The sequence below is a fragment of the Lagenorhynchus albirostris genome, chromosome 6 (assembly GCF_949774975.1).
Source record: "Lagenorhynchus albirostris chromosome 6, mLagAlb1.1, whole genome shotgun sequence".
Classification (NCBI taxonomy): Eukaryota; Metazoa; Chordata; class Mammalia; order Artiodactyla; family Delphinidae; genus Lagenorhynchus; species Lagenorhynchus albirostris.
The window spans coordinates 9,966,180-9,984,606 of NC_083100.1; the positions used below are offsets into that span (position 1 = coordinate 9,966,180).

The window sequence follows — 18,427 nt, forward strand, 5'->3', positions numbered from 1 at the left end:
CTTTCCCATATTTATTGAAATTGATACATATTTTATAAATGTATTAAAATTATGTACACTGTAGCTTAAACAAATCTATAATCATATCATAAGCATTTTAAAGCTGCATTGCAACTTCATAATTATCCTCTTTAATGGCTGCCTAATATTTTAATATTCCTGTGATATGCTGGACCATAATTTAATTCACCATTCTCCTGATGTAGACATCTAGGTTGCTTACCTTAGGACTCAGAATCATGAACTAGATTAAATTTGGCTTACAAAACTTTCTGGGGATGGTTGGAATTCTTTTTCTGGACAAAACGTTGTGTTTATAGTTCACCTTGGCCTTGCCAATTTGTGTGTGTGTGTGTGTGTGTGTGTGTGTGGTCCTTTTCCTTGAAATGGTATTTATTAATAAGATTAGACCTGCTTAGATAATTACAGGGGATTAAGTACATGAAATTACGCACGTACTCGCGTGCCTAATATTTCTACTCATTGCTCCAAAACAACTCCTGCTTATTTCAGCAACCGTTCCTTGCTCAGAACAAACCTGTTTACACTTTCAGACTCACCAGGAGGTTGAGGTTGCCACGTCCCAAAACGGGACTGGGAGAGATCAGGGTGCACGTCCTGGCTCTGACCAGTAGATGTCTCTATTGCATTCACCCTCTATTACAGGTTCCTTCTGAATAGCAAGGCTTGGGAGCCAAACTGATGGTGGGAGGGTTGTTCCTTTTGTCACCTTCTACCAGGCTCCACCTCCACTCTCATTTCCCCTGCCCTAGTTTCCTGATTCCCGGCATCAAGGTAATGAAAACAGGAGTGTCCTTTGAGTTTAAACACTACTTTACCAAATATGTTTGCAAAGTGGGACTAGTAACTGAAAGCAGTCACTACAGAGCTGAAGCCTTTTCTCCTTAAATAGCATCATACTCTGAACTAAAAGCTGTATTACTGAGTCATAACAATTAATTACACTCCGAGGTGGTGAGAAGACAGGATTTAACGCTCTAATGCAATTTGAATTTAGGCCGTTATCTCATCCCGCTGCTATTTAAAACAAAATCACTTTTCCACGGAAGCATCTGCAACCAAGGATGGTTTCAGAGCTCAAGTCGGAAGACATCCCTGGCAACGGAATAGTCCTGTTTTAGCTTCCTGAGAGGTTGAATATGCACATTTGGATTTTCTAGATTTTCGTAATGAAGTGCATCTCTTTTTGCTTTGGGGTTTTATAAAAAGAGAATTAGGAGGCTGAGAAGGTCTATTATTGTCAGCAGGACTTTTCTAGGTGTGGGAAGTGTGCATGAAGAGTTATTGGAAAAGTAAAAATATCATCTCAAAACAGAGACCACATGACCAAGCATCTGAGATGTATTTCCATGCAGGGCTGACATACCAACCCCTCATCAGAAGGGATTTACTGGTAGGTCCAGAGCAGGTAGCAGGGACTGGGGAAGTAGCTGAGAAAGTCTTGGTGGTTTTTCCGGCAGGAATGGGAGGGTCCCGTGGTCGTCAGGGGAGATAGAGACCAGCCTCTCAGAAGCATCTCTGTGGCTTTGGGGGAGGCTCCTAGGGCACTGAGGGTCTGGACCTGCCTGGGTGGGTGGCAGCAACTGTGTGGTGTGGAAGGAGCCATCCGGAGGCCTGGAAAAGTGCCCTGGATAGGCACTGCCACTATGTGACTCTCCTCTGGGCAGCTCTGTGAACCTTGTGCTCCCCAAGCCTTGGGAGATGCGGGTTTCTGTCCCTCGGAGAGTTCTGGGAGGGTCTGCTGAGCTGAGTGCTCTGATATCTGGAAATCACTCTACCTGTGCATGACCATGGGCAGATCCTTCCAGACGTGGGGTGTTGATTTTAGTAGTGCCCGAGTAGCTCAGGACCCAGGCGGTGCACCTGCAGTGTGGTATGCCCTCGGGACCCTCCCCCGCCAGTCCCCGCTGCTCCGTGGGCCCATCTCTCAGGAGCTTTGGGCTCCCCCACAGATGGTGTGGCCCTCCCCCTCTAGCTGTTCCTTCTGTCCCTGAGCGTTTCCCACCACTTCTCCTCCCACCCTCTTCATCAGCCTCCAGAATCAGCGTAGCCTCCCCATCCTGCCAAGCTCCCCCAGCCTCCAGCCCCAGAACGTTGCCCTTTTCCCGCGGTGTTTCCATGGTCAGAGCAATTAGAGGAGCAGGGTAAGAGCCCCAGCCTCCAAGTCATCTTGAAGCCACTCACTGGCTGTGTGACTTTAATGGTCACCTAGACTCCGCAGGCCTCATCTGTGTTGTCCAAACGATGGGAATGTTCATACTCACCTTGGCCAGCTGTCAAGAGGGTGGGAGGAGCTGGGCTTCTTTAGGAAAGGTAGTTATTTCACAGTGGCCCACACCACCCTCCATGCCTGGGAGCCCAGGTTGGCCCTTGGCTTATCTGGGTTCACAGAGCTTCCTGAGGCATGTGGCAGATCTCAGGGTGGATGGAGGATGGGGCATCTTGTGCTACCTTCCTCACCCAGGTGTAGGAGCCCCAGTCCTCTGCCCCTCACCTGGTCCATCTTCCTCTCTTACCCCAGACATACCTGGACCCCCCTCAAAGAAGCTCTCCTCTCCCTTTCTTCACCCATCACCCCTGTTTTATTTTCTTGCCAAGATGTCTCACCACCTGACCTAGCGCCCTTTCAGGTGTTTCCTATGTCACTGACTGTCTCCCCCAAGTAGAATGAAGCTCAGGAGAGGGGGAACATTCTCTTGTCTTCTGTTCTGTGCCACTGAATCCTCAGAATCCAGCACAGAGGCTGGAGCCTAATAGATGCTCAGTTAACTCCACTGGAAGGAATGAATGGAATTCCGTGGCCCAGCACAGTGCCCGTCAAGACCCAGGCGATTCGGAGATCCCTGTTGACAGGAAGACTGGGACCCCAGAGGGCTATGGGCTCTGGCTTCAGGAAGCCCCCCCTCTCCAGGCTCTTCCCTCGCCCAGACCCCATCCCACCCGGGGCTCCCCGGGGGAGCAGGGCCGCCGGTTCTGGCCTCCGCACACTCCCCTCGCCGGGATTCAGGGTCCCCCGCGGCCGGGATGCGGGCTCCCGGCCGGGCGGGGGCCGGCCCCGGGCATGCTCAGAGCGCGCAGGTCCGGGCGGCGGCGGCGGGGGAGGAGGAGGGAGCGCTTGCCGCCAACGCCGCTGCCGCCGCCGTCGCTGCCGCCGCCGCCGCCGCCGTGCGCTCGTGGGCCCGGGCGGAGCTGCGCAGTCCTCTCGCAGCTGCGCCAGGACAGGCGGCTCGCGGCCGTGCCCACAAGTTGCCGGCAGCCGAGCGCCGCGCCGCCTCCCCCCGCTCGCAGCACCCCAGCGCCCACCCCGCGGCGGTCGCCGGCCCCTGGACGTACATCCCGCGGGCGCCCACCCCAGATGTGAAGCGGCACCGCAGCCCCTCGCCCCCCAGCCCCTCGCCCCCCGGCGCCATCGACAGAGTCTCGCCAGCCTCTCTCCTGCCAGACCCCGCGGCTGGAAGATGTGGCAGCCGGCCACGGAGCGCCTGCAGGTAAGGGGCACCGGGTGACCGGGGGCCAGCCTGGAGGAGAAGGTGCTCGCACCGGAGGAGCAGAGGTGGTGCGTCTGACCACTGCCAAGGATTTGCCCAAAGCGATCGTGTGTGAACGCAAGGATTAGAACCTGATGCTGTCGGCTTAACCCAGCGCCGGGCACCCGGTCGGGGTGGGGTGGGGGGGTGATGAAATTGACGAACGCATTGCTTCGGGCGGCGCAACTTTTGCCTTGGGGATTAGTTGCCTATAGGTATATATAACGCTGGACTTTCTGACCAGCAATTTTAGATTGTATTCCACTGACACAATTTACTGGTCTGGGGTTAGGAATTTTGCATCCAGATTTTTTTTTTTTTTTCCTTTTCGTCTCCAGGAAAGACAGAACAAATGATTTGAGAAAGCATACGTTTGCCAATATAATTTGGAAATATCAAGCTTGGTTTGGCTTGGTCATGGTATGCTGCTTATTCTATTTTATTTTCTCCTATTTGTTGGCGCTCTCCCTTCATCTCCCCTGAACCCAAGCTCCCCTACATATTTGAAAATCAAAAGTTAAATTCAGCCAGGAATAGTTATGCCCTGGGTCATCCCATCAAAAGTTTTTCATTGCTGTCTACTGAAATGCCAAACTGCTTTTACTTTGGATTCTGAAGCCAGGGAGATGAGATGGGAAGGCGGTCAGAGTGAGAAAGAGGGGCGTTTTCAGAGGGGAGCTCATTCAGTGACACTCGGGACCCCGAAATCACCCTGACTGCAAGGTTTGACTGCCTTCGCTGGAAAATATTCTCAGGAGGAAGGGCAGCTACTCTGCCAGATAAAATCCACTGAATCCTGCAGTGAAACTTTTGGCAGGCTTAGAGCCACACTGTTTCATAGTAAACTTTGAAGAAGTGTTTCAGTGGTAAAATACAGCACCGTTGGAAGCTGAATGCATCTGAAGACTTGGGACAGTGGAGGCCAGGAGCCTTCACTGGCTTTGGAGGTTTCTCAATGAAAATTCAAAGGGCCAAACACGGACTGTCTGTCTCTCAGATGCTAGGAGAGTCTAACCTTTGCCTGTGAGTTCTCATACTGAGGATTAACCTGCAGAGGGCATTGCTTTTAGCAGAAGCAGATGCCTCACAACCCCATTCCAAGCCTCCCCGGGCCTGCAGTCTGGGGGAGTGGGTTCACAGTAAGAGCTGGAGACACCAGGCCAGTCCCCTAGGGTCTCAAACAGAATGAACAAGAAAAGAGATCTTTAGCCTTGAAGATAGGGAGGTGGATGACCAGCCTCCTAACTCTCTCCTTCTCTTATTAAGAGAGTCAATATTGGGCTCTGAATGATTGGCCAAAGGTGATGTAAATGTATTTCAGCCCTGGCATCAGTTACCAGTTGTACGTGTGCATTTTTCCTTCAGTTCAGGGTGGTGAATTTATTCTAAAGGAAGGAGTGACTTAGCGAGGGCGGAGGGCTTCCCATCCAAGTGAGGAGAGAAGCTCTTGGAGGTCCTTAGAGAGATGAGGTCAGAATTCCTGGGGGTGGCTTTTGTGGCCTGGGGATCCGTGCCTCTGCAGAGTTTGTAGATTTTTGTCTCTTGAAGTTATTTCTACCGGCCTGTTTCGTGTAGGGACTCCTGTGTGCTCCACAGCACGTGACCCTTGGCAGGAGCTAGCTCTGGCTTGCGTTCCGCATGGCGATCGTTCCTCGCTGGAAATGTCCTGGCTCTTCTGTGAAATGTACACATGTGCGTTTGGCATGAGTCTGGTGTATTACAGTGTGCATTTGCAATGCATTTGTTTCATTTTGAAGTGTCAGATTGAAAGAGCAGGGGTTTTTGGCTTTTGAAAGCTCAAGTAAACATGCCTAGTCACTGACTAAAATCAAGTCACCATTGGAAGATACTTATCGACACAGGGCTTAACTTCATGCTGCCCTAATTTAAATTAGCAGCCAGACCTGGTTCTCTTAAAAGTATACCTCAAGGCTTGCAATTATAAAAGTGAGCCACATGGAGAAGAATCTTCGTATTCATGGCTTCTTCCCCAATAGCAGCTTAGCTCTTCTTTACAGCACGATTTGTATGTTTTTATTTTTTGCTTCTGGGGAAGGGAGCTGTTGAGGGTGACGTGGTGAGTGAGCTGCTTGTAATGATACTTTGTTTACATTCCTTGTGGTTATTTTTGTCACTTGGGCTCTGTTTGCCATCTGCGATTTTTTCTTCCCTTTTTTGCCCTCAAGGCACCACTGTATAGGAACGTTGGTTTCCGATTCCTCAGTAAATGGGATGCTTCACATGCCCAGATGTTGTGGCCATGGAAATGGCAATGGAAAGCGTGTTCGATGGGGAAATAATGATGAATCCCTGTCTGTAACAGAGTCAAAGCCCCAACCTCCTTACACAAATCTGTTTAACTTTCTCATACCACCTCCCTGGTTTTTTTCCTCATTCATTTTTAATGCAAACATTCTAACTTAGATGAGCTTGAGTGAAGAGAATGCTTCAAGGAAGTGTTCCCAGAGCTTCCTAACAGGACTAAGGAGTCAATTTCTTGTACAAATACCTAGAAACAAAAGAGGTGAGGGAAGAGAAGGACATCTTTCCTTAACTGACTTTATTAGATGACGCCATTCAAAAGGTCCATGGCCCAGGGAGGGAGTGTGGCTGAACTCTGTTTAGGCTAGACAGTCATCCTCTAACTAATGTGAGTCCGGTATCCAGCTCTCTTGCTCGGGAAATGGCGTCTTTGGTCAGGCTGGATTATTGTTATCAAACCCCACTTCTTCGCCAGATGAACGAACGCTGGTATTTTCTGATCTGAGGCTTTGCTGTTTGACCCAAATCCAGTACAGGCAAAGTGACCTGTTGCCCTGAGCGGGGCTGAGCTGGGGAATTTCTCATTCAGTCACACAGACTGCAGCAAGTTCACCTGCCCCCCTGAACGTTAAAACTTCTGTTACATCCCGCTCGAGCCCTCGCTGGGAGCTTCTGCCATTAAAAATATAGTAGGATCAAAGGGGATGTGAAGATTTAAATGACCACCCCAGCTTTTAAAATGGAATAAATATGAATTCTTCCCTTCTTCCCTTCTCCTTTGCACAGCAGACTTTTTTCCTTCGAGGGACTCGGGAGAGTTATAAATTTTTTAAGAAGCAGATTTGAAACAGGCTTTTTTTCAGAAAAGTGAAAGAGGACTTTCCAGTAAAAAAGGCTAAGTATTGGTTTTTCAACATAGAGATGAGACTACTTCTGGCCTCGATATTTTACAGTTTACATGGGTTGCCTGATTGACTTCATTGTTGGGCCGGGCAGAGGCGTTACAAGTGACAGACTCATCGGCTCAGGAGTGTGGGCTCGGCCACGAGGAGCGTGCGTTTCCCCAGAGCGTCTGTCTTCAGGGTGCTACCACATACATTTTTTGGAAGCCTGGAAAGGTGGAGAGCAGGAGAAAGATGACTGGAGACTGAGTTTGGAACAAAGGAGATCAATGCATCCTTGCCTGTCGTGTAGTTACTACAAGGACGGAATGGAGAGTGGTAGTAGAAAGGTATGGAAAAAAGTTCTGGCAAATTCTAACTGTGGAGTAGATCTATGTGTGCCCATCTTCTCATGAGGCGTTCTATAAAGGTCCTAGTAATTTGCCTGTTTTTCCTGTAATTAAAATGTCTTCATGGCAGATCCAGAAAATACAGAACTTTTATCGATAAAGCTGGCTTTTGGCTTCTCAGCCTGGACCGTGTTTCCCCCTCACCATTTTTTTTTCTTTTTTCTTTTCATTCACATTTTGGTCAATGGCTGTACCTTAGAACCTCCAAGAGGGTGAAATGAGGAAGGGTAGGGAGGAGACCAGATCCTGAAGAACCTTTCTTTTAGTTTCTTGTTAAACGTCTGGCTGATAAAAAGGTTTACATTTGTGACTAAATACTATTGGGTTGGCCAAAAAGTTCATTGGGTTTTAAGTAAAAAGAAAAGACATTTTTCATTTTCACCAAGAACCTTCTCGAACAACGTATTCATTAACCGAACGAACATTTTGGCCAGCCCAGTATTTGGAGATTGGACGCGGTAACAGCACTTCGTCTTGCCCTTTCTCTGCCTTGTCATATCGGGCGGATCTTGCCTTGGCCTGGAGCGTCGATTGTTCATGACTTATTTCTCTGTCATTACCCACTTCCACTTTTCCCCTGAGAAGGGAGATGGAAGAACCTTCTAAAAGATCAGCTAGAGACCGTTAGACTGGGCCCATCAGGCAGAGAGAAAAGCTTGGCAAATCCGACACTTTTCCTGGCAGACCAAATTGACAGGAGGAAAACAGAGCGAGGCAGACGATGGCAACACCAGCTTTTATGGAGCACGCGCTGTGTGTGTGGTACGACGCTAAGGGGTTTTATTTGAATTATCTAGCTCATTTACCTTCCATAACCGCTTTTATCCCCTTGTTATAGATAAAGAAACTGAAAGCCAGAGAGTTTGAATGATCTGGCCAGGGTTGGGCAGCCAGCCATGATCTGAGCTGGAATTCGAAGTAGGAGGTTTGTTCTGGATCTCCATCACCGCTCTTCTGTCATTTAGAAGGATGAGACAGCAGGATGGTGTACACATGCGGGTGCTGTTGTTATTAATAAATAGAATGGCAACAGTGGGGGCCTCATGGGCTCTGAGAGGCTACTTTCATATCTCTTGTTGAAGCCGTGTGGTTGCCTGCGTGGACCAAGGGCTACCCTCTTTTTGGTGGCCCAAATCTCTGGGGGAAGTAAACTGCTGTGTCGTCCTCAAGCTGAAATTCCCAAGTGCCATTTAAGAGTCTCTTAAGCTGGAGCACATGGCATTTATCCAGACTAGAGACCTTGAAACTGCAATAAAGACCGATCACGTCTGCAGTCGCTCCCCATTTAGGCCAAAAATGGGAGGAAGGGAGGGAGGAGGTCGGAGAGTTCAAGAGCAATTGCTTAGAAATGAGTAATAGCTGCTCTTACAGACACACAGGTTTCTCACTAAATCGATCCTACGTTTTGCTGTTCTTTTCAGCCCTCATAGTTGAGTAAGCATGAAGCATTGGGCCTTATGCTTCCTAAAGAAAACTTGGACTTGTCATTAATTTGAGGTCTCGCAGAAGTAAAATGCTACCTTATATCATTGGGTCATTCCTGGACTTTTGACAAACTAGAGACCTTAAAAGCTGGCAATAACCCCGATCACTTCTGCAGTCGTTCCCCATTTAGACCAAAACTGGGGGGAAGGGAGGGAGGACGTCAGAGAGTTCAAGAGCAAAATCTCTACTAAGCGACTTGCAAAATGCTAGTCTTGGGAAAAAAACTCTCTGACCCTTGGTTACCCGTTGCCTAATGTTGACTGTCCTGGGCTATCTTAGAGCATTAGGCAACGTTTTGCATTTTGTTTGATGTTCCAGATTATCTCTCTCTTCCCGCCTTCCCTCGCACTGACTCCATTCCACCGTATGAATTTGTCCCATAAATTGGATCCTGGAGCAGCTGATGCTGGACAGCCCCACGGCTATTGGCCATCAGGCTCCCTTGCACAGGGCTATTTTGACTCCTCCAATTAGCTGCTGTTTAGGGACTCGTTAGTGGTCAGCAAATAAAACCAGTCCAGAAGCACTCAATGGCTGCAGTGTGCTTTGCTCAGCCACCTTTGGGCACAAATCTAAATGGAAGCTTTATCTAAGGAGAGCAAGAAGAAATATTTGAGATATTTGTCCAAAGACCTCCTTAGAGTCTCGTGGAATTCGTTACTATCATTTTACGTTAACTTAAAAAAAAAAAAAGGTTGTGATCCCAGTTTAGCTGCTCTCCAGTGATAAAGCATCAGAATATTCACCAGGTCCAAACCCCAGGGCGAGAACTGGAATAGGATGGTGTCAAGGGTAAAGCACAGACTTGCTTTGCGCCTTTGGCATATTCCAATGCTACCAAAGTCACAGTAGGCTCTCTCACTTAGTACTGATGCCACTTGGTATTTGCTGAGATATCCCTTCCCAGTAAGACAGCCCAGGCCATCTCCTCCCCTCATGTGTTGTGACTGAGGTCTTAATTTGATAAAGGAGGTTTCAGTAGTAGAAAAAGTACCACCTCCTTCTGTTCTTTGAAGCCTATGAATTAGTTGGGTCTTTTATTACTTGCACCCTTGGCTTTCCTAACTGACATGGCTACAGAGGGACCAAGAGTCACATTCAGAGCCTGGTCTCTATGTCTTACTCATTGTTATGGGTTGAGTTGTGCCCCCCTGCCCGCACCACCACCCCGACACAGATATGTCGAAATCCTAACCCTGGGACCTGTGAGTGTAGCCTTATTTGGAAACCCGGTCTGTGCAGATGTAATTGAGTGAAGGCGATGTCATACTGGATTAGGGTGAGCCCTAAACTCAGTGACTAATGTCCTTATAAGGAGAGATTTGAAGACACAGGGGAGACACGGGGAAGAGGGCCATGCGAAGATGGAGACAGAGTGTGGAGTTATGCTACCACAAGCCAAGGAAAGCCAAGCACGGCTGGCAACCACCCGAGGCTAAAAGAGTCAAGCAACGATTCCTCCCTAGAGCTTTTGGAGGGGAATGGCCCTACCAATGTCATGGTTTTGGATTTCCAGCCTCCAGGATTGTCAGAGAGTACATTTCTGTGGTTTTAAACCACCCAGTCTGTGGTGATGTGTTATAGCAGCCCTAGGAAGCTAACACGCTAGTACATTCATGAAACCTGCTGCCTTTGTCTGTGTTCTGTCACTGTACTTCCGAAGGCTAAGGTGTGCCTGACTTTCATATACTGGGACTAAATTAGTGTTTCTGTATAGCATGCTTTTTGTGCGGAGTGTGAATTTGTTTATGGTGGATTTGAAAAATAATGAAAACGGACATTAAAGAACAATTAAATGCTGCTGCTTTCTCTCTCATCTACTTCTGGTCAACATCCTGGGAAAATGAAGCCAACACCGAGAGGAATGTGTGCCCCGTTGCCAAGGGAGGGCCTCTGGAAGTAAATGTGCTTCAAGAGATAGTTCATGCTGGTACTTAAAATTATGGGCTGGGGTGTGGAAGACAGTCAATTCAAGGAGGATCTCAGTGACCCTCTTCCAGACAGGCAGGACCGAGGGAGGCCCAGGGCTTTATTCTCAAACGATCGGGGTTGTCAGTCTCTGCAGGGTCCCGGGTAGCCAGCCTCTGGGATTTGCCTCTTCCCAGCAAGGACAACTGTAGATTGATGTTAGAATCCATTTCCAGTCAACCTCCAGGACAGCTTCAGAGTATGTCTGGTTGATTATTCGTATCTGGTTGGATATTTTGTTTTGATTTTCACTTGGTGACTGCATAAAGTATTTTAATGAGGTATCCATGCCTATGCTGGAACTCACTTTTAAGATAAAATAAACGTCATTAGGAGTCATAGTACTTGCTCTCCTGGGCCAGCTCCTCCTTTTCATACAGTAGCCACGATGGCACAGACGTTTCCAGTCCTGACGAGGGTAAGGAGCCTGGATCTCTGCACAGCTGCTCGTTGGACTTGCATTTCTCAGAGTGAAGAGTCACTCAAGTTTTTTTTTTTTAATTTATTTTATTACCATATAGTTGATTTACAATGTTGTGTTAATTTCTGCTGTACAGCAAAGTGATTCAGTTATATATATATATATATATATATATATATATACACACATACACACACACATACATTCTTTTTCATCATGGTTTGTTGCAGGATACTGAGAGTCACTCAAGTTTTGAAAGGCTGCTTTACTTTCCACTCTCTTCCTCAGTAGGGAAGGATGCTGCACATGTGAAAGGGAGGGGGAGGTGCCAGGAGAAAGGGGCTCCTTAATCGTTATCCTTTCTTAACAGTAGATCCACCCTAATCCGTTCACGACAAACCCTTCCCCACGGTTTCTGTGTAATTGTGGGTCTGGGGATAAACACGCAGATACTGTAGCCCCTTCTGCCCACCGCATGCTTTGATGTCTTTACATCAGGAACCAGCTTTCCCTCACGTGTGTACGGCATCCTGGTGTACAAGCCACCTATAATGCGGGACAGTAGACACTGCTGTTTACTTTCTGTGTCTTCTGAGGCTGCTCCCTAGGCACGGACCTGGGGGCTGCGGGACCGTGGTGCTGATGAGTGGCTCTTGCTACTTTTTTTTGCTTTAGGTTTAACTGCTTGGGAGCTTAGTGCATTAGTTTCCCAGGGCCGCTCTAATGAAGTACCACAAGCTGGGTGGCTTAAGCAACAGAAATGTACTGTTTCATAGTTCAGGAGGGTGGATGTCTCCAGTCAGGTTGCATGAAGGGTCGATAGCTTCCGAGGGCCGTGAGGGAGCATCTTTTCCATGCCTCCCTCCCAGGTCCCGGTAGTTTGCTGCAAGTCTTCGGCATTCCTTGGCTCGTGGCAGCTTCACTCCAGCTGAAGCTTTGCATGGTGTTCTCCCCATGTGTTTTTCTCTGTGTCCAAATTTCCTTTCTTATAAGGACACCGGGCATATCGGATTAGGGGCCCACCCTAATCCAGTATGATCTCATTCTAACGTAACTAATTATATCTGCAATGATCCTATTTCCAAATAAGGTCACATTCTGAGGTACTAGGGGTTAGGACTTTTACATATGAAATTTTGGGGGACACAATTCAACCTATAATATACTTAGTGTGGAATTTTTTTTGGTGGGGGGTTATCCCTCATGTACCAAAATATTTCTCCCTACTAGAACCAACCACCAAAAAAACCCACTTTTTTTCCAAGTGGTGGTACAGATGTGTAATGGAATAGGGTGCACATCCTCTGCATGGCAAAGTCATGGCTACTATTTTAGACTTGATTTGACTCAAAAATTACAAAATAATGTCTGCTTAGGGTACCAAGAAGTTGATAATCTTGTTCATTCCCTCATTCTCAGTTCTGCCCATGAAGGAAACTCATGTGATCTGTCTGGTAGTTTTTTGCCCATAATTTTCCCTAGGTTTTTACAAACACATACAAATATATAGATACATATTTAGGTTTTTCTCGTTTGTTTAAATAATGTAATCATTATGTATATAAAACTCTGTAGCTTTTTTCACTTTACAGAATGTTTCTTGGATATCTCTTCTGGTCAGTTCATGTAGCCCCAACTCATTCCTTTTACTCCCTACATAAAATTTGGTGGTGGAGCTGGACTGTAATTTATTCAGTCCTTCCTGTGTCAGGGAATATTTGGGTTGTACCCATTTTTTGTTGTTGTTGTTTTCCTCCCGTAAATAATACTGTTATAAGGATCTGCGCACTATCATGGTGCTTGTATTTCTTTAGATGGAACTGATAAAATTGGAGTTGCTGAATCAAAGAGGATGCATGTTTTAAATTTTAGCAGCTGTCAGCGAGGGCCTTTTTTGAGAGTTCTCCTTTTTGATCAGAAGTGAATGTGATTTTGACAAAAGTGTAAAGAAATAGTTTGCCGGAGAAAGGATAGTCTTTTCAACGAAACGATGCGGAAACAATCCATATGCAAAACAGCAAAATCAATACCATCAACAACAAACCCAAAACTTCAGTCTGTACCTCATACATATTCTATACAAAAATTCACCTAAAATGAATCATAGACCCAGGTGTACCATAAAACCATAACACTTCTAGACAGAAACAGCAGAAAATCTTTGTATGCATCTGTGTGAACATTACTACAGTCAAGGTAATGAACAGATCCACTACACCCAAAAGTTCCTTTGGGTTGGGCAAAGATTTCCTAGAACAATAACAAAAACACATTGAATAAAAGAAAACTTGGGTAAATTGGACTTCATCAAAATTCTGCTCTTTAAAGAGCAGAAATTTCTGCTCTTTAAAGATATTTGTAAGAGAATGAAAAGAAGACACAGACTGGGAGAAAATACTTGCAAATCATATATTTGTAATAAAGTGCTTGTATCCAGTATATATAAAGAACTCTGAAAACTCAATACTGTAACAAGATAAACAACCCAATTAAAGAAAATGAGCAAATGATTTGAACAAAAAAGTTATATGGTTAGGAAATCAACACATGAAAAGACATCATTAGTCATTAGGAAAATGCAAATTAAAAGCACAATGAGATAACACTGCCCAACTATAGAACAGCTAAAATTAAAAAGGCTTCAACGTACCAATTGTTGGCAAGGACATCGAGGAACCGGACCTCTCATGCACTGCTGGTGGGGATGTAAAATGACTGAAGTCAGAATTACAGCTGCCTGAGCCTGGGGTGGGTGGAACTTTTGGGGGTGATGGGATGTGTTCAGCATCTTGATTATGGTGATGGTTTCATGGGCTTGTACATATGTCAACACTTACAAACTTGTGCAGCGTACTACACGTCATTTATACCTGAAGCTGTTAAAGTGCACGTGAAATTTTCACTGTATGCCAGGCACAGTGCCAGGTGTTGGGGAGCTAAACAATACTACTAGTTTCTGCTCTCACTTCTGCGAATTCTCTGTAGTTCTTGTTTTCTTTTAACTGGATATTAAAATTCTAGCCCAGAATGTAAATAATGAACTCTATATTTTTCTTAGAGTTCCATTCTCTCCTTTTCAAACATTTCTTCCTGAAATGACATTTGCCATCCATCTCAGTTTGCCCAAGGATCTGAGAGAAGCTAGTAGTTGAGCAAGAGGAGAAATCCAGACCGAAGGATGGAACGTTCCAGCTGATGCCTTGGCGGATCTTCCTCGTTCAGGATGGCCCCTTTAACCTCCATCCTCCCGGGGACGCATTTCTCACTTCTTTCTAACATGTTGGTTTTCCAGCTGCCCCAATCCTCTGGGCCCTTTTTAGCCCTGTATCTTAGCATCTGATTCCTCCCCTAGTGGCCAGTAGACTCAGGAGATTTTGCTGTCGAAAGGGTGAATTTCTGGTATTGTGATCCCTGCAGCTGGTCGGGCCACCTGCCTGCCATTCTTCCTCCTGTGATAGGAAACACACAGAGAATACATTCTGCACAACCATTTGTGGGTCTTGAGTCTAGTTTGCGGATGTAATATGCCTAGCAAATATAGGGTCTGGATTTCTTATGGAACAATTCTTTTTCTCAAGAAGATAGCAACTAAAACGTTAGATAAGATGCAACAACTTTACCAATGGCCACTGAACTTTAGTAAAAAGCTATTGAGAAGCATATGAAAATAACTTTAGTTTAGAAAACATTCTTCCCCTCAGGGAGGAAAATTTGAGGAATTTGATTTCATCTCTTATAAAGGGCAAGGAATAGAAGCCTTTGTTTAATAAATATATAATAAGATCATGTGGCCTCTTGTCCAATCTGAGGTCCTGTTGAGGTGATGGGGCGCTACTAATAACTAATGAGAACAGCAGGCATGACCTGTGAGTCCGTCTCCTGGCAAACCAGAATGTGTGGTCACTCCTGAGTGTGGCACATAAAATGCTAGACTTCTGTTCCTCTGTTTACTTTGGGGGTGAAGGAAAGAAATGAAATGGGTTGAGGTGAGGGATGGCAGATGGGTGAGAAAGTCAAGCAGAGGGGAGACTGGGGAGCTGAGGGGGTAAAGGATGGGCAGACACCAAACGAGGAAGAAAGGGAAGGGCGGGGGAGTGAGCACCATGCCTGGCATGTCTGCGTGCGCCACAAAGGTTAGCTGTCTGTCACACCTTCAGTGCAGCTGTCGGCTTTGATACATTATTCCTTTGAGCAAAGGCATCAGATGCTCACACCTGCTCAGTGATGCCGAATGTTTTGGTGGATTACCTGGCTTTCTTGGAAAAACAGTTCTTTTCAGATGAAGAGCCTGGAAACTTTGAGGGGAAAAAAAGGTAAATCAAAAGCCACAGGGGTGAGCAGTAAGGGAGACATGGGAGGTGATGGGAGAATAAGCTTGTCCCTCAGTATCTGAGGGGGCGTTTGTTCCAGCACCCCCATGGGTACCAAAATCCGTGGATGCTCAAGTCCCTTATATGAAATGATGCAGTACAGCTGGCCCTGCGTGTCTGTGGATGCTGAACCCGTAGATACCAATGGTGACTGTATTTCTTTAGGGTACAGATCAGGCTGCTTGTGGCCCCTGCAAGCTACTGAATAGTGGAAAGACCGTGGGATTTTTAATCACCCACGGGTCCAAATCTTGGCTGCTTCAATTATTGGGGGTTGCCTCAGGGCCTCTGATTCATATTTTTTCAACTTTAAGATGGGGATAATAACATTTAGCTCCTGACTGTCAGTTGAAATGTGGGATACATGGTATCTGGCACGTTATTGGGAGTTGGTAAATACTAATTTCTTCCCCTGCTTCAGATCCAAGAGTGCACTAGGAATAGCAGTATAGCGTTTTGGAACCAAGCAGATAAGTTTTGTGTTTCCCAAAGTCTGTTCCATGAGGCGCAAGCTCAGCGAGCTGCTCTTATGAGTCTTGCCACAAGGAGTTCAGTCTCTGGGTAGGTTTGGGAAGCACCAGGTGAAGCACAGGACTTCTTGTAGCCTTTCAGATGCCAATGCCCTGTGAATTTCCACAGGAGGGGAGAAGATAATCCCTGTATAAAGGCGCACCCACTATCCAGGGCACTTCGATATACAACCTGAACTTAAAGTTGACAAACTGTGGGCCTGAGGTTTGGCTCTAGCTTACAAAAATGTTTCCTTTGGCCCCTTCAGTGTATATGAAAACATCACAAATTAGTCTCCAGGATTGAAAAATTAGAGGAATTTATAAAAAAAGCTGGTCTTTCTGATTCTCTCAAAAACGCGGACAGTCCAACCACCGTGGGCCCAGGTTCTCCCATAGCAATCGCTGACCAGGTGCTGCTCCACTGGGGTCGGGTGTGGCCTCCAGCTCCACCCAGGCCTTACGGAGCACGTCTCACTTATCACATCGCCTGCTGGGTCCTGCAGGTACTGGGGTTGGGGACCCCGATCCAGCTTAGCAACTTCATTTGGCTGGTGAGAGAATTGAATGCCAAGTTCATGTTCTGTTGGAATCAGGACCAGATCCGTGGTCTCATGACTCTTTTTAAAACAATTATTATTAATTAATTTATTTTTGGCTGCGTTGGGTCTTCGTTGCTGCGTGCGGGCTTTCTTCAGTTGCGTTGAGCGGGGGCTACTCTTCGTTGCGGTGTGCGGGCTTCTCATTGCGGTGGCTTCTCTTGTTGCAGAGCACGGGGCCCTAGGTGCATGGGCTTCAGTAGTTGCAGCACGTGGGCTCAGTAGTTGTGGCTCACGGGCTTTAGAGCACAGGCTCAGTAGTTGTGGCGCACGGGCTTAGTTACTCCACGGTATGTGGGATCTTCCTGGACCAGGGCTCGAACCCGTGTCCCCTGCATTGGCAGGCGGATTCTTAACCACTGCGCCACCAGGGAAGTCCCAGTCTCCTGACTCTTAAAGGCCAATGTGATAAACAATTGTGTGACTAAGTTTATTTGTTTAGCACCGTCCATAGTTCTCCCCGCACCACTCTGGGAACCCACCCTCAGCTCCAGAAGTGGGGTTCCTCCTCCCATTTTCTGCCCTTTAGCACATTGTTGGTGGGGGCGGTGCCTCTGGGCAGAAGTGGGAGGCTCCTCCCACTTCTCACTAAACACCTGTCACCCAGTTCCTACATCTCCCACACCAGGTGACTAAAATTCCTCCCTGTTATGGTATTGGCTCTTCGGGAGCATTTTTACTGCCAAACATTGGAACAGATTGCTTCCAAAAAAGGGGGTAAATTTAGAGGGTGGAGAGTAGTTTTAAATTGAATGGATCTCCACCTTTTTGCCACAGGTTATCAACCTATGAAGAACCATTCAAATGCTGTTTTAGGAAACCCAAACTGAAAGACATCTGTAAGGGTGGCAACACCTTTATAATTAAGAATCCCCGTTTCACCAAAAACACACCCAAAAGCACCTTGCAAGTGTGTTCTGGTCATCCTGGGGGCAGACCTGCTGCTGCTTTCATTTACCTTCCCAGGTTGCCACTGTTCTACCTGACTCTACCCATTTCCTGCAGCATTAGGGGATTCTGATTATTTTTGATATTAAAAGTACTTGGAATTAACTCAGACAGTGGCTTGAGCTATAAAACAATGAATTAGACCCCCAACCTTCAACCGTCTACTCGGTTCATTGAAAGCACAAGTGCTGAGCACTTCCTGGTTCCTTAGTTTTCGATCATTCCTCTGGGTTAGGCTCTCTAACTATAGGTTTGAGACAGTTCCCTATTGATCTTCCAATAAAGGTTTATGAACTTTATTGATAACTATCCTAAAAATTATTGCACACTCTAATCAGACCCAGAGTTAGAACTGTCTATCATCTATCTATGTATCTGTCTATCTATCTATCTATCTTTCTAATTTAATCTATCCTAACTGAATCTAGCAAAAAAGGAAAGAGATGATTCTGGCTGCAGGACACGAAAGTCCTGGTCAATCTACAAGCTCAGAAAATATAATTACACCTTAAATACTTACAGAGTTATGAAAAGGTTGACTTTTGGTTAGGAAGGAAAAAATTCAAATGCTTTTGAAGTACTTTTCAATAAAAGATAGTTATGCCTTTGAGACGTTAAAATAAGACTGAAGTAAAACTCTTCAAATACTAGTCATATCATGAAGGGAGAGATTTAGTTGTACTTGAAAACCTAGACTAAGGACAGGTGCTACCACTAAGCCTAAAACTCCTAGCTCTGAGCTTCCTGGCAGCCTAAGTAAGAAGAGAAACATAATGAGTTATTTGGCCCTCATTACCTAATAGAAGAATAGGATGTACATCAGCTCATCTGCAGCCCCAGACATTTTCCTAAATTGAAGACCCTGGAAATAACATGTGGGACATCATAACACCGACTGTTGGGCAATAACATTATTTGTAGTTTTTGCCAAAGTTGTCCTTAGAAGTTGAAAAAATAAACAATTCAGTAGGAATGCTAAGACTGTTTATGTAGAAGTGGACATCTGTGTTTTTTTCTGCCCATCTT

At 46.2% G+C, this 18,427-nt stretch overlaps 1 protein-coding gene across 2 annotated transcripts in view; it reads left to right on the forward strand.

The window, feature by feature from the left end:
* The first annotated feature begins 3,354 nt into the window (after nt 1–3,354).
* Nucleotides 3,355–18,427, forward strand: part of PID1 (phosphotyrosine interaction domain containing 1) — a 255,879-nt gene continuing 240,806 nt past the window's right edge. Inside the window, exon 1 of one of the 2 annotated variants that reach the window (XM_060151921.1) lies at nt 3,355–3,509. In XM_060151921.1, the coding sequence (XP_060007904.1) occupies nt 3,480–3,509 (30 nt within the window). In that variant the 5' untranslated portion in view covers nt 3,355–3,479. The remainder of the gene's footprint in view (nt 3,510–18,427) is intronic. The other variant, XM_060151922.1, reaches the window with a different exon arrangement.